The 25,279-nt window shown below is 50.6% G+C and overlaps 1 protein-coding gene across 1 annotated transcript in view; it reads left to right on the top strand.

The window, feature by feature from the left end:
- Positions 1–3,638: 3,638 nt before the first annotated feature.
- Positions 3,639–25,279, top strand: part of FCGBP (Fc fragment of IgG binding protein) — a 62,388-nt gene continuing 40,747 nt past the window's right edge. The window contains exons 1-6 of the mRNA XM_032249206.1: positions 3,639–5,252; positions 7,989–8,338; positions 14,114–14,684; positions 16,978–17,585; positions 18,552–19,119; positions 24,802–25,276. Coding sequence (XP_032105097.1) covers positions 4,214–5,252; positions 7,989–8,338; positions 14,114–14,684; positions 16,978–17,585; positions 18,552–19,119; positions 24,802–25,276 — 3,611 coding nt within the window. The 5' untranslated portion in view covers positions 3,639–4,213. The remainder of the gene's footprint in view (positions 5,253–7,988; positions 8,339–14,113; positions 14,685–16,977; positions 17,586–18,551; positions 19,120–24,801; positions 25,277–25,279) is intronic.

Raw genomic sequence — 25,279 nt, 5'->3', positions numbered from 1 at the left:
TCTGCTCACTGCAAGCTAGGTTCAAGCAATTCTCGTGTCTCAGCCCTCTGAGTAGCCGGGATTACAGGCGCATGCCACCATGCATGGCTAAGTTTTGTATTTTTAGTACAGACGGTTTCATCATGTTGGCCAGGCTGGCCTCAAACTCCTGACCTCAAGTGATCCACCTGCCTCGGCCTCCCAAAGTGCTGGGATTACAGGCGTGAGTCGCGGCACCAGCTAATCTCATTCTTTTCTATGGCGGAATAATTCTCCGTTGTTTGTATGTACGGCATTTCCTTTATCCATTCATCTGTTGACAGACACTTAGGTTAATTCCATATCTTGGCTGTTATGAGTAGTGCTGCAGTAAACATGGGAAAGCAGATGTCTCTTGGATATACTGACTTCCTTTTTTTCAAATATGTGTATCCAGTGCTGGGATTGCTGGATCCACAGTAGTCCTAGTTTTGGTTTTCTCAGAAACCTTCATATTATTGTTGATAGTGATTGTACTGATTTACAATCCCACCAACAGTGTAGGGGGGTTCCCTTTTCTCCATATGCTCACCAGCATTCTTTATTGGCTTTCTATAGGATAAAAGCCATTTTAACTTGGGTGAGACGATACTTTCTTGTAGTTTTGATTTGCATTTCTCTGCTGATTAGTGATATTGAGCATTTTTTGGATACACTTGCTGGCCATGTGTCTGTCTTCTTTGAGAAATGTCTATTAGATCTTTTGCCCAGTTTTTTTTTTTTTTTTTTTTTTTTTTGAGATGGAGTCTCACTCTGTTGCCCAGGCTGGCGTACAATGATGTGATCTCAGCTCACCACAACCTCCACCTCCCAGATTCAAGCAATTCTCCTGCCTTAGCCTCTCGAGTAGCTGGGATTACAGGCATATGCCACCACGCCTGGCTAATTTTTGTATTTTTAGTAGAGACAGGAGTTTCTCCATGTTGGTCAGGCTGGTCTTGAACCCCTGACCTCGTGATCCACCCACCTCAGCCTCCCAAAGTGCTGGGATTATAGGTGTGAGTCACTGCACCCGGCCTCTTTTGCCCATTTTTAAATCAGATTAAGCTGGGTGTGGTGGCTCATGCCTGTAATCCCAGCACTTTGGGAGGTCGAGGCAGGCAGATCACTTGAGGTCAGGAGTTCAAGACCAACCTGTCCAACATGATGAAACCCTGTCTCTACTAAAAGCACAAAAATTAGCTGGTTGTGGTGGTGCATGCCTGTTATCCCAGCTACTTGAGACAGGAGAATTGCCTGAACCCAGGAGGTGGAGGTTGCAGTGAGCCAAGATCGTGCCACTGTATTTTAGCCTGGGTGACAGAGCAAGACCCCATGTCAAACACACACACACACACACACACACACACACACACACACACACACAGAGTCAGATTATTTGATTTTTTTTTTTTCCTATTGAGTTGTTTGAGATCCTTTCACATTCTGGTTGTTAATCCCTTGTCAGTGGCATATGGAAATGCTACTGATTTTTGTATGTTGATTTTGTGTCCTGCAAATTTAGTGAATTTATCAGTTCTAATAGCTTTTTGATGGAGTCTTTAGGTTTTTCTAAATATAAGATTGTATCATCTACAAACAAGGATAATTTGACTTCTTTTTTTCCAATTTGGATGCCTTTATTTCTTCTCTTATCTAATTGCTTTAGCTAGATGGGCTGTAAATTTTTTCTCCCATTCTGTCAGTTGTGTCTTCATTTTGTGAATTGTTTCCTCTTTTGAGCAGAAGCTTTTTAGATTGATGTAATCTCATTTGTCCATATTTCTTTGGTTGCCTGTGCTTTTGAGGTATTACTCAAGAAATTTTTGCCCAGACCAATGAACTGGAGAGTTTCCCCAATGTCTTCTTGTAGTAGTTTCATAGTCGGAGGTCTTAGATTTAAGTCTCTAATCCATTTTGATTTTATTTTTGCATATGGTGAGAGATAGGGGTCTAGTTTCACTCTTCTGCATATGGATATCCAGTTTTCCCAGCACCATTTATTGAATAGACTGTCTTTCCCTGCAGTGTATGTTCTTGGCACCTTTTTCAAAAATGAATTCACTGTAGGTTGGTGGATTTATTTCTGGGTTCTCTATATTCTGTTCCACTGGTCCATGTGTGTGTTTTTATGCCAGTACCACACTGTTTTGGTTACTATAGTTTTGTAGTATAATGTGAAGTCAGCTAATGCGATTCCTCCAGTTTCGCTCTTTATGCTCAGAATGGTGTTGGCTTTCTGTGCATTTTGTGTTTCCACATAAATGTTGAGATTAGTCTTCTATTTCTGCGAAGAATGTCATTGGTATTTTCATAGGGATTGCATTGAATCTGTAGATCGTTTTGGGTAGTATGGACATTTTAACAATATTGTGTGTTCCAATCCATGAACATGGAATATATTTCCGTTTGTTTTGTTTTTTTTTTTTTTGGTGTGTGTCCTTTTCCATTTCTTTCATTATGCTTTTATAGTTTTTATTGCAGGGATCTTTCATTTCTTTGGTTTATTCCTAGGTACTTTATTTTATTTGTGGCTACTATACATGGGATTACTTTCCTTTTTTTTTTTCAGATTGTTTGCTGTTAGCATATAGAAATGCTACTGAATTTTGTATGTTGATTTTATATCCTGCAAGTTTAGTGGATTTGTTTATCAGTTCTAACAGCTTTTTGATGAAGTCTTTAGGTTTTCCTTTTTTTTTGAGATGGAGTTTCACTCTAGTTGCCCAGGCTGAATGGTGCTATCTCGGCTCGCTGCAATCTCTGCCTCCTGGCTTCAAGCAATTCTCCTGCCTCAGCCTCCCAAGTAGCTGTGATTACAGGTGCCTACCACCATGTCTGGCTAATTTTTTTGTATTTTTAGTAGAGATGGAGTTTTACCATGTTGGCCAGGCTAGCCTTGAACTCATGACCTGCGGTGATCTGCCTACTTTGGCCTCCCAAAATGCTGGGAATACAGGCTTTAGTCAAGTTTTTTTTTTTTTTTTTTTTTTTTTTAAAGACAGAGTCTCCCTCTGTCACCCAGGCTGGAGTGCAGTGGTGCAGTCTTGACTCACTGCAACCTCCGCCTTTTTGGTTCAAGCGATTCTCCTGCCTCACCCACACAAGTAGCTAGGATTACAGGCATGTGCAACCACTCCCAGCTAATTTTTGTATTTTTTTTTTTTTAGTAGAGATGGAGTTTTGCCATGTTAGCGAGGCTGGTCTTGAACTCCTGACCTCATTTGCTTGCCTCAGTCTCCTAAAGTACTGGGATTATAGGTGTGAGCCACCAAGCCCAGCTGTCTTTAGGTTTTTCTAAAGACAAGATTATAACATCTGCAGACAAAGATCTTGACCTCTCTTTTTCCAGTTTGGATGCCCTTTATTTCTTTCTCTTGTCCAAGTGCTTTAGCTAGGACTACCAATAATATGTTGAAGAATAGTGGTGAAAGTGGACACCCTTGTTGTGCTCTGGATCTTAGAGCAAAGACTTTCAGTTTTTCCCCATTCAGCGTGATACCAGCTGTGGGTCTGTTGTACATGCCTTTGATCATGTTAAGGTATTTTCCTTCTATTTCCAGTTTCTTGAGAGTTTTTATCTTGAAAGGATGTTAAATTTTATCAAATGCCTTTTTTGGCATCCATTGAAGTGATCATATAGTTTTTTTGTCCTTCATTCTGTTGATAAGATGTATCACACTGATTGATTTGCATCAGCCACAACCCACTTTAGATGCTGTAGGCGTGCCCGTTCCCTAGCCACCCCTCTGGGACTGTTTCACACATTTATATTCCTTGGCTGGCCCCATCAGCATTTGAGTTTGAGGGCCCTGTCTAAAGCGTTCAGACTTTTGAAAAGCAGAAGCCAGAAAGGCTTATAGATGCATGCTGCGTGGATCAGAAGAAAGGAAAGAGAAGAGGAAAGAAAAGAAAGCCCAAGTTAACATGTCAACATGTTTCCGGGTTTAGAGCAAGAGGTGGGGAGGATTGGATAAGTGGACTCACAACTGCGTTTTCTCAACCAGGATTGACCCAGGAGGCCTCAGTGCACTCCAAGAACACTGGCAGGGAGGAATTCCTCACCGCCTTCCTGCAGAACTATCAGCTCGGCTACAGCAGGGCCTACCCCAGCCTCCTAATCTCCAGTCTGTCCGAGAGCCCCGCCTCGGTTGTCATCCTCAGCCATGCAGACAGTACCTCACAGCAGGTCACAGTGAGGCCCAGAGAGTCAGTCATGGTCAACATCAGTGCCAAGGCTGAGATGATGGGCAGCAAGACCTTCCAGCATGCGGTGGTGGTCCACTCTGACCATGCCATCTCTGTGCAGGCACTAAACACCAAGCCCGACACAGCGGAGCTGACACTGCTGCGGCCCACCCCGGCCCTGGGCACTGAGTACTTTGTGCTCACGCCCCCCGGCACCTCAGCCAGGAATGTCAAGGAGTTTGCGGTGGTGGCTGGTGCTGCAGGTGCCTCGGTCAGTGTCAAGTTGAAGGGGTCAGTGACATTCAACGGCAAGTTCTACCCAGCAGGCGGTGTCCTAAGTGTGACTCTCCAGCCCTACAATGTGGCCCAGCTCCAGAGCACAGTAGATCTCTCGGGGTCAAAGGTCACAGCCAGTAGCCCTGTGGCTGTCCTCTCTGGCCACAGCTGTGCCCAGAAACACACGACCTGCAACCATGTGGTGGAGCAGCTGCTACCCACATCGGCCTGGGGCACCCACTATGTAGTACCCACTCTGGCCTCCCAATCCCGCTACGATTTGGCCTATGTTGTGGCTAGCCAGGCCACAAAGCTGACCTACAACCATGGGGGTACCGCTGGCTCCCGTGGGCTCCAGGAGGGCGATGTGGTAGAGTTTGAGGTCCGGCCATCCCGGCCACTCTACCTGTCTGCAGATGTGGGCATTCAGGTCCTGCTGTTCGGCACAGGTGCCATAAGGAATGAAGTGACCTATGACCCCTTCCTGGTCCTGATCCCCAGTGTGGCGGCCTACTGCCCTGCCAATGTGGTCAAGAGTGTGCCAGGCATTGAGGGCGTGGCCCTGGTGGTGGCACAGACAAAGGCTACCAGCGAGCTGACCATAGATGGGCAGGCAATGGGGGCCAACCTCGCCTGGGCAGCTGTGCCAGGCAGCGAGTTCTCGTACGCTGAAGTGGAGCTCGGCACAGCCGACGTGGTCCACGTGGCCCAGGCCACCACCAACTTCGGGATGCTCACCTTCGGGCTGACCAAGGCTGTGGGCTATGCGACAGCAGCTGACTGCAGCCAGAGTGAGTGATGGAAAATGACCCCTGGCTCTGTCTACCTGGTGACCGCCTTCCCACCCAGCTGCTCCTCTGTGGCTTTCAGGATCAGCTGGGCTGTCCTCCCCTCATCTCCCTTCTCTGAGACATCCTTCCTCAAGCTTTCTCAGCCCCTCCCCTCCTCCCAGAAACAATATTCTAAATATTTAGCAACCAGGGCGAGCTAGAGCACTACCCGTCAGAAGAGTCAGCAGCAGGAGCACTGCAACAGGGTCCTGAAGCCCCCACCAAACCGGCATCAGCCCTTGTCTGTTGGTTTGTCTGGGAAGGGTCCTAGGGGAGAGCCAGGGTGCTGAGAAGGAGGGATCTTTGGGGTTGTGGGGGGACAGTCAGGTCAGCAGCTTCTTACCAGCCACTTTGGAAATATTTTGATATTTTAGCAACTGACATAGCCATACCAGTTGCTAAGCTGCTCCCCACACCTCAGATAGGAATGTTGATACCCAAACTCAGGAGGTCTAAATGTACAATAATCAGATGACGACTACGTGTTGCAGAGGGGGAGTATCTTGCAGTCTTTCTAGATGTTTCACGTGTTTTTGACACAGTTAGTGTATATGACCAGGCAGTCTGTGCGACCTCAGGCTCAGCCCACGAGAAGCTGCCGGTGTAGCAGTATGGGGTCTGAGGACACGCATGCTACAGCCAGGCTCCCAGGGTTCAAACCCCAGCTCTGCTGTGTATCTTGGACAAGTGACTTCTCTCTGGGCTTCAGTGTCCACATCTGTAAAATGGGGATAACTGCTTCTCGCTCAAAACTTTTTTTGTTTTAGAGATAGGGTGTCACTCTGTCACTCGGGCTGGAGTGCAGTGGTGTGATCATAGCTCACTGCAGGCTTGAACTCTTGGGCTAAAGCAATCCTCCCTCAGCCTCCTAAGTGGCTGGGACTACAGGCAATGCACCACCACACCCAGCTAATTTTTAATTTATTTTTTTGTAGACACAGGGTCTTGTCATGTTGCCCAGGCTGGTCGCAAATTCTTGGGATCAAGCGATCCTCCTGCCTCAGCCTCCCAAAGGGCTGGAATTACAGGCCTGAGCCACCATTCCCAGCTGCAAAAACTTTTGAGGCCAGGGAGACAGATAAGAGGAAAGGCTATTTCTTTCCATGTAATCCCTGTCATGCTAGGACTCTGGTGTTCCTGGACCTGGCAAAAATACCCCTCCCCTGTCGGCCAAGGCATGGAAGCCACCAACTTCAAAGAGCTATTTTGGGCTTGAGAAATAAAACAAGGGAGCAGTGGGTGATTAATTATAATGGGTAACGCTCCATTTAACACCTAGGTTCAGTTCTAAAGCTTTCTTGGGTTTGTTTGTTTATTTTGAGACAGTCCGGCTCTGTTGCCCAAGCTGCAGTGCAGTGGCGTGATCTTGGCTCACTGCAACCTCCACCTCCCAGGTTCAAGCAGTTCTCCTGCCTCAGCCTCCTGAGTAGCTGGGACTACAGGCACGCCCCATCAGGCCTGGCTAATTTTTGTATTCTTAGTAGAGACGGGGTTTCACCATGTTGGCCGGGCTGGTCTTGAACTCTTTTTTTTTTTTTTTTCCCAAAGCTCCTGCAAATCAAGGTCTCAAACTCTTGACCTCATGATCCACCTACCTCGGCCTCCCAAAGTGCTGGGATTACAGGCATGAGCCACCGTGCCCTGCCAGCTCTCTTCAGTTTTACCTTATTTAAACCTAACTCCTCCCACCAAGATCCCTGTGAAGGAGGTATCATCACCCTCACCCCCATGTTACAAATGAGAAAACTGAGCCAGAGGGAGTTTAAAACAACTTGCCCATTGTCTCAGAGTCAACTGGTTGCGCCAGGATTCCTACCTAGGCAGCCTGACTCCACAGTCCTTTGCATTCTGCTGAAGTCTCTGTCTTCCATTTTCTGTCCTTAAAAAAAATGCCTCACCTCTTTTTGATCCTAGAGGGAAGGAAGGGAAGAGGGGAAAAGAGGGAGAGAAAAACACAAATTAACATTTTAATGACGGTTTCTGCCTTTCCTTATTAGCTGTCCTGTGTTAAACTGGAGACTCAAAAAACCTCGGGTTTTCAGAGAGGCCTGAGCAACTCTCTTTCTGTGGTGTTTCAGACCTCAGTTTTCCCCACCTTTAAAATGGGCGGTTGGGAGCAAACTGCTCAAGCTTCCCAGGCAAGGTGGGCTCCAGGATCTCCAGGATGCCTCCCCACTGAGGCCTGAGGACTGTCTTCTTCCTTCTTCCTTCTCCTTCTCCTCCTCCTCCTTCTTCCCTCCTCCTTCTTCCTCCTCCTCCTTCTCCTTCATCTTCCTTCTTCCTCTTCTTCTTCCTTCTTCCTCCTCTTCCTTCTTCCTTCTTTCTTCCTTCCTTCCTCCCCACCCTCCCTCCTTCCTCCTCCTCCTCCTCCTTCTCATCCTCCTCATCCTCATCCTCCTTGCTCTGTGCCCAGGCTGGAGTGCAGTGGTAAGATCTCAACTCACTGCAACCTCCCTCTCCTGGGTTCAAGTGATTCTCCTGCCTCAGCCTCCCAAGTAGCTGGGATTACAGGTGTGTGCCACCATGCCCCACTAATTTTTGTATTATTAGTGTAGACAGGGTTTCACCATGTTGGCCAGGCTGGTCTCGAACTCCTGGTCTCATGCCATCCACCTGCCTCAGCCTCCCAAAGTGCTTGGATTACAACCCCGCGGACACTTCTGACTCTCTCTTTTCACCGTTCCCTTCCCTCCCCAGCTGTGCTGGCCCCAGTGGAGCCCTCCTGCGAAGGCGTGAAGTGCCCAGCCAGGCAGCGCTGCAAGGTGGTGGATGGGAAGGCCAAGTGCGTGGCGGAGTCCCCCGCTGTCTGCCGCGCCCAGGGTGACCCCCATTACACCACCTTTGATGGCCGTCGCTACGACATGATGGGCACCTGTTCATACACGATGGCGGAGTTGTGCAGTGAGGATGACACCCTGCCCGCCTTCAGCGTGGAGGCCAAGAACGAGCACCGGGGCAGCCGCCGCGTCTCCTACGTGGGCCTGGTCACCGTGCGTGCCTACAGCCACTCCGTGTCGCTGACCCGCGGGGAAGTTGGCTTTGTCCTGGTGAGTTCCTGAAGGCTTCAGGGACTTAACATCCATGAGCTGCGGGTCCAAAGGCGGAGGCAGAGCCCAGTGGCCGACCTCAAACCAGAATGCGGAGAAATGGGCCATGGGGATGGAGGGTAGGGAGGCGGGGTTTGAAAATCAGTAGCTGCCAGGCGCGGTGGCTCATGCCTGTAATCCCAGCACTTTGGGAGGCCGAGGCGGGCGGATCAAGAGGTCAGGAGTTCGAAACCAGCCTGACCAACATGGTGAAACCCCGTCTCTCCTAAAAATACAAAAAATAGCCAGGCGTGGTGGCACACGCCTGTAATCCCAGCTACTTAGGAGGCTGAGGGAGGAGAATTGCTTGAACCCAGGAGGCGGAGGTTGCAGCGAGCCGAGATCGCACCACTGCACTCCAGCCTGGGTGACAGACTGAGGCTCCATCTGAAAAAACAAAGAAACAAACAAACAAATAAATCGGTAGCAGGACCTTAGAACCCTGCCCTCCAGCAATCCCACATCTAGAAATTTTAAGGATATTCAGAGACAGGGTTCACCTGGTGGGATGGGGTGGGGGGAATGCCAACATGGATTATAATAGCAAAAAACAAAAACAAACAAAAAATACTGTCCTAGTTAGAAAGGAAATTAAATATCCAACAATGGGGGATTCACCTTGACCAAATAATGAAATATAATGAGCCCCTGCAATGCACAGATATGTTTCTTAGCTCTTTTCTCATCTTCATGCGTTTAGTGCTCACGAGCTCTGTCCAGCACGCATGATTATTGTGACCGTGTTCAGACTGGGAAACTGAGGTTGAACTAGGCTAGTGAGTTCCCCAGGGCTCAGATCTAGTAAGGGGTGGAGGTGAGGGCACAGGTGCGCTGGCTCCAGAGTCCCTGTTCTTAGTCCCTCAGCTGTCTTCACTCTGGTACATGCATTACTACTCAGTTCATATGAATAACAGCAGCCTAGAGCCATTACTTCCTTTTTCCCGCCATGTTATGATGAAAATATTAAAATGTCCAAAGTTGAAATTCTTGTACAGAGTCAAAGTTGAAGGCTCAGATGCCAATCATCTAGACTTTTCTTTCTTCCCTCCCTTCCTCCCTCCCCCTCCTTCCTTCCTTCCTTCTTTCTTTTCTTTCTTTCTTTCCTCTTTCCTTCCTTCCTTCTTTCCTTCCTTCCTCCCTCCCTCCTTCTCTCTCTCCTTCCTTCCTTCCTTCCCTCCTTCTTTCCTTCCTTCCTTCCTTCCTTCCTTCTTTTGACAGAGTCTCGCTCTGTCATCCAGGATAAAGTGCAGTGGCATGATCAGGTTCAAGTGATTCTCCTGCCTCAGCCTCCCGAGTAGCTGGGATGACAGGCATGCACCACCACACCCGGCTAATTTTTGTGTTTTTGTAGAGACAGGGTTTCACCATCTTGGCCAGGCTGGTCCTGAACTCCACCCAGGCTGGAGTGCTATGGCGTGGTCTCGGCTCACTGCAACCTTGGCCTCCTGGGCTCAAGTGATTCTCCCGCCTCAGCCCTCCCGAGTAACTGGGACTACAGGTGCTTGCCACCATGCCTGGGTAATTTTTGTATTTTTAGTAGAAATGGGGTTTCACCATGTTGGCCAGGCTGGTCTCGAACTCCTGACCTCGTGATCTGCCTGCCTTGACCTCCCAAAGTGCTGGGATTACAGGCATGAGCCACTGCGGCCAGCCTTACTTTTTATTTTTTTGTCAGAGGTCAGTGACTTGACAAAGGTGTAGAGCTACTAGCAGAATCACGGTAGGATACTCACAAGACATTGTTAGGAGAGGAGTTAATGAAACAGCTACTTCAGCATGGTCTTTTTTTTAAGTGTAAATATATCTAAAGGTAGGAAAAAACTCAATAGGATCTATACATTTGTATGTGTGTGCCTACAGGGTGGTTTTCCTTTTCTCATTTTTGCTCATGTGCATTTTCTGTTTTCTGTAATGAACGAATATTATTTGCGTCATTTAAAAATGGTAGCTTATGCCTGTGATCCTAGCACTTTGGGAGGCGGAGGCAGGAGGATTATTTGAGCCCAGAAATTTGAGGCCAGCCTGAGCAACATAAGGAGACCCCATCTCTACAAAAAAAAAAAAAAAATAGCTGGGTGTGGTGGCGCATGCCTATGGTCCCTGCTTCCTGGGAGGCTGAGGCAGGAAGATGGCTTGAGCCTAGGAGGTCGAGGCTGCAGTCAGCTATGATGCTGCTACCACACTCCAGGTTGGGCGACAGAGGAAAACTGTCTTAAAAAAAATACATACGTGGCCGGGCGTGGTGGCTCAAGCCTGTAATCCCAGCACTTTGGGAGGCCGAGGCGGGTGGATCACAGGGTCAAGAGATCGAGACCATCCTGGTCAACATGGTGAAACCCCGTCTCTACTAAAAATACAAAACATTAGCTGGGCATGATGGCGCGTGCCTGTAGTCCCAGCTACTGAGGCAGGAGAATTGCCTGAACCCAGGAGCTGGAGGTTGCGGTGAGCCGAGATCGCGCCATTGCACTCCAGCCTGGGTAACGAGAGCAAAACTCCGTCCCCAAAAAAAAAAAATACATATGTAAAAAAATAGAAAAATAAAAATAGAGATCATGGACTTAGGGGAGAGGCAGATTTGAGCAGCCATCCTGGGCTGAGAGCCCTGAGCATGGGGCCATGGCCTGTCTCCGTCACTGCAGCATCTAAAGCACAGCTGGCACAGAGCAGGCCACGCCATGGGACTCACAGAGGCTTTGCTGGGAGCCAGAATGAGTGAATGCTCTGTCTTCCCTCTGGGCCATTGCTCATGCTGTCCCCTCTCCTGTTGCTGCTTTTTTCATATTCTATCCTTTGGACTAAGACTTTCTCCACTTCAAGTCTCAGCTCTGGCGCAGCTCGGAGAATGCGTAGGGAAAGAGTAACAAAGAGATGCCCAGGCTGGGTGCGGTGGCGCACGCCTGTAATCCCAGCACTTTGGGAGGCCAAGGTGGGAGGATTGGTTGAGCCAGGAGTTCCAGACCAGCCTGGACAACATAGTGACACCCCATCTCTAATTAATTTTTTTTTTATTAATTAAAGAAAAGAGGCTGGGCACGGTGACTCACCCCTGTAATCCCAGCACTTTGGGAGGCTGAGGCGGGGAGATCACTTGAGGTCAGGAGTTTGAGACCAGCTTAGCCAACATGGTGAAACTCCGTCTCTACTAAAAATACAAAAATTATCTGGGCATGGTGACGTGCACCTGTAATCCCGGGTGGGAGAATTGCTTGAACCCATGAGGCAGAGGTTGCAGTGAGCTGAGATCATGCCACTGCACTCCAGCCTTGGTGACAGAACAAGATTCCATCTCAAAAAAAAAAAAAGAGAGATGCCCAGAGGCACAAAGAGATACAGTTCTTTTCTCCTGGTTCTTAGACTTCAGGCTGCTGTAATACCAGAGCCTGGGAGGCTTACAAACAACGCAACCTTGTCTCTCACAGTTCTGGAGGCTGGCAGTCCCAGATGAGGGCACCAGCGCCACCAGGCTCAGGTGAGGGCCCTCTTCCGGGTTGCAGATGGCTTACTTCTTGTATCCTCACACGGTGGAAAGAGAACTCGAGAGCTCTCTGAGGCCTGTGTCATAAGGGCGCTAATCCCATTCATGAGGGTGCCATCCTCATGACCTAATCACCTCCCAGAGGCCTACCCCACTCTTAATACGATCATGTTGGGGGCTAAGATTTCAACACGTGGGCTTTGCAGGAGACACAAAGCCAGACGGACCGGCCCGGACCTCTGTCCACTCAGGACACGTGCCCTGGAATATCCTACCCCCTCCCGGTTTTCCTGGCTCTCTCTCTCCCTTACTGGTCCTTTAAGGCTTAGCACAGCTGTTCTTTCCTCTGGAAAGCCTTCTCTGACCAGCAACGTTAGATCTGGCTGTTTTTCTAGGTTTTCACAGCCTCCCATCTCCCCACTACCCCAGCTCTGAACCCTCCCCTATCCCACCCTTCTCCCCTCTGCCTGGCCTTTCTGATCCCGGCCTTGACTCTTCTGCCTGTGCTTTTCTCCTCTTAGCCCTGACCCCCCTGAACTCTCACTGTCTGGTGATGGGTCTGTTTATCTGAATGGACTGGGAGCCCTGTGAGGGTGGGACCTGGGGCTGCCTTGGTCACCTTCGTATTCTCAGGATCTCCCAGCCCACGACCAGCCACAGAGTGCATGCTCAGTGAATGTTATTAGATGCAGCAGTGACTTCATTCAGCTAGTGAGTGCCTGTGATTCTACCAGGCCCTGTTCTATGCACTGGGAATAAAGCAGCAATCAAAGCAGACCCAAACCCCTGTCTCTGTGGAGTTGCCATTCTGATGGAGTAAGACAGATGATAAACATGGTCAATTCGTGAATTATGTTTTAGAAGGGCAGACACTATAGAAAACAAGGAAAGCAAGGAAGGAGGGTAAGGAGTAGGAAGAAGCTGCCTTTTTTTTTTTTTTTTTTTGAGATAGAGTCTCACTCTCTTTGGTGCGATCCTGGCTCACTGCAGCTTCCACCTCCTGGGTTCAAGCAATTCTTCGGCCTCAGCCACCTGAATAGCTGGGATCACAGGTGTGTACCACCGCACCCAGCTAATTTTTGTATTTTTAGTAGAGACAGCATTTCACCATTGGTCTCAAATTCCTGACATCGAGTGATCCACCCACCTCAGCCTTCCAAAGTGCTGGAATTACAGGTGTGAGCCACAGCGCCTGGCCCAAGGCTGCCATTTAAAGTTGGTTGTTGGCTAGGTCCTGTGGGTCATGCCTGTAATCCCAGCACTTTGGGAGGCTGAGGCAGGAGGATTGCTTGAGGCCAGGAGTTGAGACCATCCTGGACAACATAGCAAGACCTTGTCTCTATAAAAATAAAAATAAAATAAGACTGGGTGCAGTGCCTCACGCCTGTAATCCCAGCACTTTGGGAGGCTGAGACGGGTGGATCACGAGGTCAAGAATTCAAGACCAGCCTGGCCAAGATTGCGAAACCCCGTCTTTACTGAAAATACAAAAATTTGCCAGGCATGGTGGCAGGCGCTTGTAATCCCAGCTACTCAGGAGGCTGAGGTAGAGAATTGCTTAAATCCAGGAGGTGGAAGTTGCAGGGAGTAGAGATCACACCACTGCACTACAGCTAGATGACAGATCGAGACTCTGTCTCAAAATAAATAAATAATAAAAAAATAAAAAATTAAAACAAAATAGGGCAGCCAGGGAAAGCCCGAATCAGTGATATTTGAGCAAATATTTTATAGGAGGTACAGGAGTAGGCCGGGCACGGTGGCTCAAGCCTGTAATCCCAGCACTTTGGGAGGCCGAGGCGGGTGGATCACGAGGTCAAGAGATCGAGACCATCCTGGTCAACATGGTGAAACCCTGTCTCTACTAAAAATACAAAAAATCAGTTGGGCATGGTGGCGCATGCCTGTAATCCCAGCTACTCAGGAGGCTGAGGCAGGAGAATTGCCTGAACCCAGGAGGCGGAGGTTGCGGTGAGCCGAGATCGCGCCATTGCACTCCAGCCTGGGTAACAAGAGCGAAACTCCGTCTCAAAAAAAAAAAAAAAAAAGGAGGTACAGGAGTGAGTCATGTGTACATCTCCAGAAAGAACGTCTCGGGCCACAGATACTGCAAGAGGCAAGGTCTCTGATGGTGGCAGTAACAGAAAGAATGAGTCCCAGTGCCACGGGAGCAGGGGAGCAGGCGGGAGGCCCAGAAATGAGGGCTGGAGGCCAGATGGCACAGGGGCCTGACCACCCCCTCCTCACCTGCTCTGCAGATTGACAGCCAGCGCTCGCGCCTGCCAGTCTCCCTGAGTGAGGGTCGCCTGCGTGTGTACCAGAGTGGGCCACGGGCCGTGGTGGAGCTGGTCTTCGGGCTGGTGGTCACTTATGACTGGGACTGCCAGCTGGCACTCAGCCTGCCCACGCGCTTCCAAGACCAGGTGTGCGGGCTGTGTGGCAACTATAACGGTGACCCAGCGGACGACTTCTTCATGCCTGACGGGGATCAGGCTGCTGACCCCGTGGAGTTCGCAAGTAGCTGGAAGCTGGATGATGGGGACTACCTGTGTGAGGATGGCTGCCAGAACAACTGTCCCACCTGCACCCCAGGCCAGGCCCAGCACTATGAGGGTGACCGACTCTGCGGCATGCTGACCAAACTTGACGGCCCCTTCGCTGTCTGCCATGACACCCTGGACCCCAGGCCCTTCCTGGAGCAGTGTGTATACGACCTGTGCGTGGTTGGTGGGGATCGGCCCAGCCTGTGCCGTGGCCTCAGCGCCTATGCCCAGGCCTGTCTGGAGCTTGACATCTCGGTTGGGGACTGGAGGCCACCAGCCAACTGCCGTGAGTGATGCCCTGGGTGGGGGTTGGGAGCATACAGTGAGGGGCAGGGGACCCTTGGCATCTACTTAATATCGGAGAAGTTATTGTGGTTCAGCCTGGTGCCGGGCAATGCTAGGGGCCCAGTGATGGTGAAGACGGCCAGCTCTGTCCACAACGAGCCTAAGGTTGGAGCAGATGTTTCACCAGACACTAAAAGTCTGGAGGGTTCTAGGCAGGATGCGAAGGCCCATGCAGAGGGGTTGGGGCCAGGATGGGGGAGGCATAGGCAGATGAGTTAGGGCTGAGATTGTGGGGGGCATAGGCGTAGGGGTATGGGCCAGGATGGAGGAAGTTATTGGGGCTATGGGAAACAAGAGAAGCCTTCTGGGGAGCAGGGGTGGGCAGGGAGAGTTTTCTAGAGAAAGGGATGTCTAATTTGAAACCCATAGGAGGGGCTGGAAGTTGCCAAGAGAAAGAGGAGGAAGTGAGATGCAGGCCCAGAGAACAGCACGCTCAAAGGCTTGGCACGACAGGAATTCCTGTCTACAGAATCCCAACACAGGCAGGCGGACGTCTCTTCCTTTGCCTGTAACCCTCCCATGACTCCCATTGCCCTCTAGATAAAGTCCAGGCTCTATAGCCAGATGTCCATCTGCTTAATCATTCACTCATTCATTCCCCAAGCATTCCTTGAACCCCTACCTGCCCCCCCTCGCATGCTGATGATATTGAAGACACAGTGAGGATCAGCATAGATCTGTTCCCTCCCTTGTCAGTGAGGCTCCTAGAGACATGCCCCAGAGGCAGAAAGGACAGGCAGGAGGGAGGAGGAGGCATTCAGGCCCAGCCCCAGGCCCAAGGGACGGGGAGTAAGTATGAGGGAGACATAGAGGCCACTGGGCGTTTGTCTTGGCCAGTGCTCTGTCCCTACTGCCCAGTAAGCCCCTCACCCCCACCCCATGGCTGGTATGAAATGGGAACCAGAGAGTTCATTCTTCCTCCCATTCATTTCTGCAGTATTTCCTGAGCACCTGCTGTACGCCAGGCCCTGTCCTTGGTGCTGAGGACTCAGCAGCGATTGAGACAGACCAGGTCCCCACTCCTGTAGAACTTATCTCCTAGTGGGAGGGGAGGGACACAGACAGTGAGCAGATAAACTAGAAAGTATCTTCAGAGAGTCAAAGAAACAAGTTCATGCAGTGACAGTGACTGGGAGGCTTATGAAGAGGGTGATCAGGGAATGCCTTTCTGGGCAGGTGACATTGGAGCTGAGACCAGGGTCAGGCAACAGAGTCAGCTAAGTACTAACAGTAATGTCCACAGAATGTTTCTCCAGAGATCAACTCATTTAACCCCCACAACAACCTTGTGAGGTCTGGACCATATTAACCCATCTTACTGATGGGGAAACTGAGGCATGTGGAGATTGGAGTCAGTGGTCGAGAAGGAGAGATCTGGGATTTGAACCCAGGCCACCTGGGCCCCAGTGGGCTTTCTGAGGAAAGGGAAGGCAGAGGAAACAGCCAATACAAATAAATGCCCTGAGGTTGGAGCTAGACGACCAGGGAGGAGGACGCAGCTGGGGCTGGGGCAGAATGAGCACGAGGGAGAGGGAGAGGGGGTGACGGCCAAGAGGTGAGAGGAGCGAATGGCACAGGGCCTCCTGGAGCATGGGGAGGACTGTGGTGTTTACCCTGAGTGAGAGGAAGCCACAGGAGGGCTCTGAGATGGGGAGGGACCTGATCTGACCCAGATGTTCCCAGATCCCTCTGGCTGGTGTGAGGAACAGGCTGTAGGGGCAGGAGGGAGCCCAGGCAGGAGGCTGCTGGGGTGCATAGGACCAGAGGCAGATTCTGTAACTGGGTGGATTTTTTTTCTTTCTTTCTTTTTTTTTTTTTTTTTTTTGAGACAGAGCCTTGCTCTGTCGCCCAGGCTGGGACGATATAGGCTCAATGCAACCTCTGCCTTCCGGGTGCAAGTAATTCTCCTGCCTCAGCCTCTCAGGTAGCCGGAATTACAGGCATGCTCCACCACACCTGGTCAGGCTGGGTAGATTTTGAATATGGAGCTCACAGGACTTGCTGACAGATGGGTTGTCCAGTGAGCTTTAGGGGGCTGGCGGGGTGGAGATTAACTGCATCTCCTGGATGGGGCGCAGGAGCACCCAGAGGGATGGAAGTGCCATTATCTGAGATGGCGAGCTCTGAGAGAAGAGCACGTTGTGGGGGGGAATTCCTGGGCGCTGTCGCGGACGGGGGCCCCTCGACGGCCCCGGCGGCGCCGGCCTGACCCACCATCTCCAATCTCCCCGCAGCCTTGACCTGCCCCGCCAACAGCCGCTACGAGCTCTGCGGCCCCGCCTGCCCGGCCTCCTGCAACGGGGCTGCGGCGCCGTCCAACTGCTCCGGGCGCCCGTGCGTGGAGGGCTGCGTGTGCCTCCCGGGCTTCGTGGCCAGCGGCGGCGCCTGCGTGCCGGCCTCGTCGTGCGGCTGCACCTTCCAGGGCCTCCTGCTCGCTCCGGGCCAGGAGGTGTGGGCGGACGAGCTGTGCCAAAGGCGCTGCACCTGCAACGGCACCACCACCCAGCAGGTGACCTGCCGCGACACGAAGGGCTGCCCGGCGGGCGAGCGCTGCAGCGTCCAGAACGGCCTCCTGGGCTGCTACCCCGACCGCTTCGGGACCTGCCAGGGGTCCGGGGATCCGCACTACGTGAGCTTCGACGGCCGGCGCTTCGACTTTATGGGCACCTGCACTTACCTGCTGGTCGGCTCGTGCGGCCAGAACGCGGCGCTGCCCGCCTTCCGGGTGCTGGTGGAGAACGAGCATCGGGGCAGCCAGACCGTGAGCTACACGCGCGCCGTGCGGGTGGAGGCCCGCGGGGTGAAGGTGGCGGTGCGCCGGGAGTACCCGGGGCAAGTGCTGGTGAGCGGCGCGGGTGCTCAGGGCTGGGTGTCGGGGCAGGAAACACCCTCTGAACACTTGGAGCTTTGAGTGGGACTGGGGGTGGGGAGGTCTGTTAGAAAATTTAAAATTTTTTTCTTTTTCATTTTTCCTTCTTGTGGAGAACAGGATCTCACTACGTTGCCCAGGCTGGTCTCCAACTCCTGGGTGCAAGCCACTCTCCCGCCTCAGCTTCCCAAAGTGCTAGGAAGTGAGCTATGATTGCATCACTGCACTCTGGCCTGGGTGACAGAGTGAGACCCCGTCTCTATTTTTAAAAGGAAGCCAGAGGCAGGGCACGGTGGCTCAAGCCTGTAATCCCAGCACTTTGGGAGGCCGAAGTGGGTGGATCACCTGAGGTCAGGAGTTCGAGACCAGCCTAGCCAACATGGTGAAACCCTCTCTCTACTAACAATACAAAAAAAAAAAAAAAAATACCCAGATGCAGTGGCTCATGCCTGTAATAATCCCAGCTACTCTGGAGGCTGAGGCAGGAGAATAGCTTGAACCCCAGAGGCAGAGTTTGCAGGGAGCCGATATTGTGCCACTGCACTCCAGCCTGAGTGACAGAGTGAGACCCTGTAAAAAATGATAAAAATAAATAAATAAATAAATAAAAGGAAGCTAGCATGATAGCAGCAGCCTGAGTGAGAGGGACAGTGAGAAGAGGCGAGGCCAGGGAGGTAATGGGGAGACAGACAGATCACATATGTTTTGAAGGCCATGGGTGAGGGACTTGGATTTAAGCTGGTGCTTTAGGAATGAAGAGGGTTGAATGATGAGTCAGGCAGAGGGAACAGGAAGTGCAAAGGCCTTGAGGTGGGACTGAGCATAATGTGTCCAAGAGAATAGCAAGGAGGTCAGGGCAGCTGGAGGTGAGTGAATTGGAGGATGGGCCAGCGAGCCGTGAATACCCTGACCACATGGCCCTCTTGCATCTCCACCCAGGTGGACGGCGTCCTTCAGTACCTGCCCTTCCAAGCAGCAGATGGGCAGGTGCAGGTGTTCCGCCAGGGTCGTGACGCCGTCGTGCGCACTGACTTTGGCCTGACCGTCACTTACAACTGGGATGCACGAGTGACTGCCAAGGTGCCCAGCAGCTATGCTGAGGCCCTGTGTGGACTCTGCGGGAACTTCAACGGGGACCCAGCTGATGACCTGGCTCTGCGGGGTGGGGGCCAAGCTGCCAATGCACTGGCCTTTGGGAACAGCTGGCAAGAAGAAACGAGGCCCGGCTGTGGAGCAACTGAACCAGGTGACTGTCCCAAGCTGGACTCCCTGGTGACCCAGCAGCTGCAGAGCAAGAAAGAGTGTGGAATCCTTGCTGACCCCGAGGGGCCCTTCCGGGAGTGCCACAGCAAGCTGGACCCCCAGGGTGCCGTGCGCGACTGTGTCTATGACCGCTGCCTGCTGCCAGGCCAGTCTGGGCCACTGTGTGATGCGCTGGCCACCTACACTGCTGCCTGCCAGGCTGCTGGAGCCACAGTGCACCCCTGGAGGAGTGAGGAACTTTGCCGTGAGTATCGCAAGTGGCAACTGGGGTACTCAACCTTATATATATATTCATTAGTGTATAAATGTCATTAATTCATTTAATCCTTTTTTTTTTCTAAGAGTTTCACTCTTTTCACTCTTGTTGCCCAGGCTCGAGTGCAATGGCGCAATCTCTGCTCACTGCAACCTCCGCCTCCTGGGTTCAAGCGATTCTCCTGCTTCAGCCTCCCAAGTAGCTGGGATTACAGGCTCACACCACCATGCCCGGCTAAATTTGTATTTTTTTTTAGTAGAGATGGGATTCCAGATTGGTCAGGCTGGTCTCGAACTCCTGACCTCAGCTGATCCACCCACCTCGGCTTCCCAAAGTGCTGGGATTACAGGCGTGAGCCACCTCGCCCTGCCCATTTAATCCTTACAACAGCCCTGTGAGGTAGGGATTGTTGCCTAGTCTGGTCTCCAACTCCTGGCCTCAATCCACCCTCTCCGCCTCAGCTTCCCAAAGTGCTAGGAAGTGAGCTATGATCATAGCTTTTGATGTAGGTTTTGTGTTGTACCTAATTTAACAGATGAAGAAACTGAGGTTCAGAAAGTTTCAGTTACATGCCTGAGATCATGATAGCTAGAAAGTCACAGATGGCAGGCATGCAGCTGGTATTTGAAAAATGGCAGTACACCTGGTGGCCCAGGATCTGATTCGCATATAACAGCTGTCATTGAGATATGAGCAGCAGTATTGTCGTTAGGAGTCTCATCCCCTCTCTGGTTCTTTTTGGTCTCCATCTATCCTACTTCATTTATTTACATCTGCCTGCCCTTGGGCAGTCTGTTTGAGAGCCTTGTCTCAGTGGAGGCTGCATGAATGGTCTTCCAATGTTTTTGTTTGCCAAGAAAACAAGTTTGAAAAGCCATGCATCCTCTCACCTGATTTTTTTTTTTCTTTTTTGAGATGGAGTTTTGCTCTTGTTACCCAGGCTGGAGTGCAGTGGCACAATCTCAGCTCGCTGCAACCTCTGCCTCCTGGGTTCAAGCAATTCTCCTGACTCAGCCTCCTGAGCAGCTGAGATTACAGGTATGCGCCACCATGCCCGGCTGATTTTGTATTTTTAGTAGAGATAGGGTTTCTCCATGTTGGTCAGGCTGGTCTCGAACTCCCTATGTCATGATCCACCCACCTCAGCCTTCCAAAGTGCTCCATCTGATTTTGTTTTAAGATGGGATCTTGCTCTGTTACCCAGGCTGGAATGCAGTGGTGCAATCATAGTTTACTGCGGCCTGGAACTCCTGGGCTCAAGTGATCCTCCTGCCTCAGCCTCCTGAGTAGCACCAACCCCAGCTAATTTTTAAAATATTTTTTTACAGAGACAGGGTTTTGATTTTTTGCCTAGGCTGGGCGCGAACTCTTGGGCTCAAGCAATCCTCCTGCCTCCGCCTTTCAAAGTACTGGGGTTACAGGCGCGAGCCACTGTACCAGGTGCCTCTCACCTGATTTTTAATTTTTAAAACTTATTGAAATATACAGATATTCAAAAATATGTACATATCATAAGCTAACAGCTTGATCAGTTTTAGCAAGAGAACAAATCTGTGTGAACAGTCCCAAATTCAAAAAAAGAACATCCAGGCCTCCAACCCCAAGAGGTAACCACCATTCTGGCTTCTGAAGTTTTTACATTTTGGAATCAATGGAAGCATACACATCTAGTTTTTTACCTGAAATAATTACAAAACTTATAATGTCTAACAAATGGTAACTTTTGACTTTAAGAACTTTTCTTTTTGGGATGAAGTCTTGCTCTGTCGTTCAGGCTGGAATGCAGTGGCGCAATCTCGGCTTACTGCAACCTCCACCTCCACCTCCACCTCCCGGGCTCAAGCAATTCTCCTGACTCAGCCTCCCGAGTAGCTGGGATGACAGGCACCCGCCACCCCACCTGGCTAATTTTTTTGTAATTTTAGTAGAGAAGGGGTTTCACTACGTTGGCCAGGCTGGTTTCGAATTCCTGACGGCAAGTGATCCACCCACCTCAGCCTCCCAAAGTGCTGGGATTACAGGCATGAGCCACCACGCCTGGCCAAGTATTTATTCTTTCTCATGATGCCAGGGGCTGCTGAGGTGTTCTCCCCAGCCTGGGCCAGCTTGGTTGGTGTCTGCAGTCTGTTGGAGGCTCAGCTGAGGCTGGGTAAATCTAGGGCGGGTTTTACACATCTGGCAGTTATCCAGCTGGTTGGTTTTGGGGGCCCTCAGCTGGGACTTGTTGTCTCTGCTCCACTTGGTCTCATCTTCAAGCGGGTGAACCCAAGCTTCTTCCCAAGGTGCTCTCAAGATTCCTAAGAGCAGCAAAAGCACACAAGCCCCAGTGTGCAAGCACGTTCCAAGGCTCAGCTCAGCATCATGTTTGCCAGTGTTCCATTGGCCAAAGCAAGTACCATGGTTGTGCCCAGAGTCAAGACGTGGCCATTGGCAGCCTGCGTCAGAATCCCCATCACACTTCTCTGCCGCAAACATACACATATATGACTAAGATTTCAGAATGTTTATAATCCTAGCTACTCAGGAGGCTGAGGTGGGAGGATCCCTAGAGGCTGGGAGTTAGATACCAGCCTGAGCAACATAGCAAGAGCCTATTTCTGATTAACAGTGCAGGCTGAGTGTGGTGGCTCATGCCTGTCATCCCAGCGCTTTGGGAGGGTGAGGTAGGGGGATCATCAGAGGCCAGTAGTCTGAGACCAGCCTGGCCAACATGGCAAAACTTCGTCTATACTGAAAATTAGCCGGGTGTGATGGCGCGTACCTGTATTCCCAGCTACTTGGGAGGGTGAAGCAGAAGAATCACTTGAACCTGGGAGGTGGAGGTTGCAGCGAGCCGAGATCGTGCTGCACTTCAGCCTGGGCGACAGAGTGAGATTCCGTCTCAAAAAAATTAAATAAATAAATAAATAAATAAAAAACAGTGCAATCCTCACCCATCCTGAATCCTAACACAAGGTGTGTTGCCCTGGGGTGTGAAACCTCCTGGGACAAAACAGACTTCTTAGAAAAGATATAAGAAGTTTTAGAGCCGGGCGCGGTGGCTCAAGCCTGTAATCCCAGCACTTTGGGAGGCTGAGGCGGGTGGATCACGAGGTCAAGAGATCAAGACCATCCTGGTCAACATGGTGAAACCCCGTCTCTACTAAAAATACAAAAAATTAGCTGGGCGTGGTGGTGCGTGCCTGTAATCCCAGCTACTAAGGAGGCTGAGGCAGGAGAATTGCCTGAACCCAGGAGGCGGAGGTTGCGGTGAGCCGAGATCGCGCCATTGCACTCCAGCCTGGGTAACATGAGTGAAAGTCCATCTCAAAAAAAAAAAAAAAAAAAAAAAAAAAGAAGTTTTAGAAATTCCTGACACTATAAGACCCTAAGTGGCTCTGGAAGCAAACCAAATACACATGCTGCATTGGATTGATCTACCTTCATGCTTTTACTCTGTCAGAATTTCTTTAGTTCCTCCCAACGTTACGAAAATTGTGAAATATACAAAAAAGTTGAAAGAATTTTACAGGGAAGATCCACAAACCCACCTCCTGGACTCTACACTCTAATTCTTTTTTTTTTTTTTTTTTTTTTTTTGAGTCGGAGTGTCACTCTGTTGTCCAAGCTGGAGTGCAGTGGTGTGGTCTCAACTCACTGCAACCTCCGCCACCTGGGTTCAAGCGATTCTCCTACCTCAGCCTCTTGTGTAGTTGGGATTAAAGGCGTGTGCCACCATGCCTGGCTAATTTTTGTATTTTTAGTAGAAACGGGTTTCACCATGTTGGCCAGGCTGGTCTCGAACTCCTGACCTCAAGTGATCCTTCCGCCTCATCTTCGCAAAGTGTTGGGATTACGGATATGAGCCACCGAGCCGGGCCTCTACACTCTAATTCTAATTCACTTATTTGCTTTATCACATATCTATTCCTCCATCCATCTTTTCCTTTTGTTTATGTCATTTATTTATTTATTTGAAAAGACAGATTATTTATCCTGCCGAATTTCCTACTTTCGTGATCTGGCTAGTTGCTTCTTTGGAGTGTTACTGAACTTGTCTCTGTGTCCCCTTGATTATCCTGTAAGCTGGATGTTAGCTTCACAACGGCGCCACCCAGCAGAGCTTCAATGATGACAGCTCCATATCTGAGCTGTTCAAATACGTACCAGGTCGCCACAGGTCACGTGTGGCTGCTGAACACTTGAAATGAGGCTGTTTTGACTGAGGAACTGTCTTCCATTTTGTTTCATTTTAATTAACTTACATCTAAATGGTCACAAGTGGCTAGTGGCAAGTGTATTAGACAGCATAGATACAGGCTTAATGTGGTTCAGTTTTAGTCACTTAGATTCGCTTTTTTTTTTTTTTTTGAGACGGAGTTTCGCTCTTGTTACCCACACTGGAGTGCAATGGCGCTATCTCGGCTCACCGAAACCTCCGCCTCCTGGGTTCAAGCAATTCTCCTGCCTCAGCCTCCCCAGCAGCTGGGATTACAGGCATGCGCCACCATGCCCAGCTGATTTTTTGTAATTTTAGTAGAGACGGGGTTTCACCATGTTGACCAGGATGGTCTCGATCTCTTGACCTTGTGATCCACCCGCTTCGGCCTCCCAAAGTGCTAGGATTACAGGCTTGAGCCACCGCGCCTGGCCCCGCTTTTTTTTTTGAGACAGAGTCTCGCTCTGTCACCAGGCTGGAGTGCAGTGGCACGATCTCAGCTCACCGCAACCTCCGCCTCCCAGGTTCAAGCGATTCTCCTACCTCAGCCCCGCTAGTAGCTGGGATTACAGGCACCTGCCACCATACCTGGCTAATTTTTGTATTTTCAGTAGGGACAGGGTTTCACTGTGTTGGCCAGGCTGGTCTGGAGCCACTGCCCCTGGCTAGATTTGCTTTTTATAGACTGGAGTGACTGGAGTTTGGGGAGGGGAGCAGGGAGTTTTTTTTTTTTTTCCAACACTTGCTAAATATTTTAATTTAATTACTGCTATAGAAGGAAGAAGCTAAAAGTACTGCATTCACAAATATACTGCACAAATTACACACATACACACAAATATATGCATATGCATGTTTTTTCTTTTTTAATTTTCATTTTGCATATGCATGTTTAAAATATATACCACATATCAACAACCTGTATCCAACTTGAACAAGGTCATTAAAGACATAATAGAAGGCTGGGCGTGGCGGCTCATTCCTGTAATCCCAGCACTTTGAGAGGCTGAGGCAGGGGAACTGCTTGAGCCCAGGAGTTTGAGGCCAGCCTGGGCAACACAGTGAGACCCCATCTCTACAAAAAATTCAAAAAATTAGCCGGGTGTGCTGATGCACACCTGTAGTCCCAGCTGCTCAGGAGGCTGAGGTGGGAGGATTGCTCGAGTCCAGGAGGTCAAGGCTGCAGTGAGCCCCGGGAGCAAGCACCGCCGTGCTGCTCCAGCCTGAGCAACAGAGCAAACCCTATTTCAAAAAAAATAAAAAGGCATAATACATGACTGCAAATCACAGTTAAATTGGGAGAATTGTAATTATGAAGATCAGATTAACTGTGATGTAATATGTTCCCAAGCTCCCTGCAACTTGTGTGTGTGTTTGAGCATGTGTGTGTATGCATACATGTGTGTTGGGGGGGGTCGCCGGTGTCCCCTGGGAGCAGGAATTCTTGATCTTGATGTCCCTTCTCCCTGCAGCACTGAGCTGCCCACCCCACAGCCACTACGAGGTGTGTTCCTACGGCTGCCCGCTGTCCTGTGGAGACCTCCCAGTGCCCGGGGGCTGTGGTTCCGAATGCCATGAGGGCTGTGTGTGCGATGAGGGCTTTGCACTCAGTGGTGAGTCCTGCGTGCCCCTGGCCTCCTGTGGCTGCATCCACCAGGGCACCTACCACCCACCAGGCCAGACCTTCTACCCGGGCCCCGGCTGTGATTCCCTTTGCCACTGCCAGGAGGGCGGCCTGGTGTCCTGTGAACCCTCTACCTGTGGCCCACATGAGGCCTGCCAGCTGTCTGGTGGCAGCTTGGGCTGTGTGGCCGTGGGCTCTGCCACCTGCCAGGCGTCGGGAGACCCCCACTACACCACCTTCGATGGCCGCCGCTTCGACTTCATGGGCACCTGCGTGTACGTGCTGGCTCAGACCTGCGGCACCACCCGGCCTGGGCTGCACTCGTT

This window comes from Sapajus apella, unplaced genomic scaffold (genome assembly GCF_009761245.1).
Source record: "Sapajus apella isolate SASKATOON/1434 unplaced genomic scaffold, GSC_monkey_1.0 scaffold68, whole genome shotgun sequence".
NCBI classification, from domain to species: Eukaryota; Metazoa; Chordata; class Mammalia; order Primates; family Cebidae; genus Sapajus; species Sapajus apella.
This window is presented reverse-complemented; position numbering and strand designations above follow the sequence as displayed.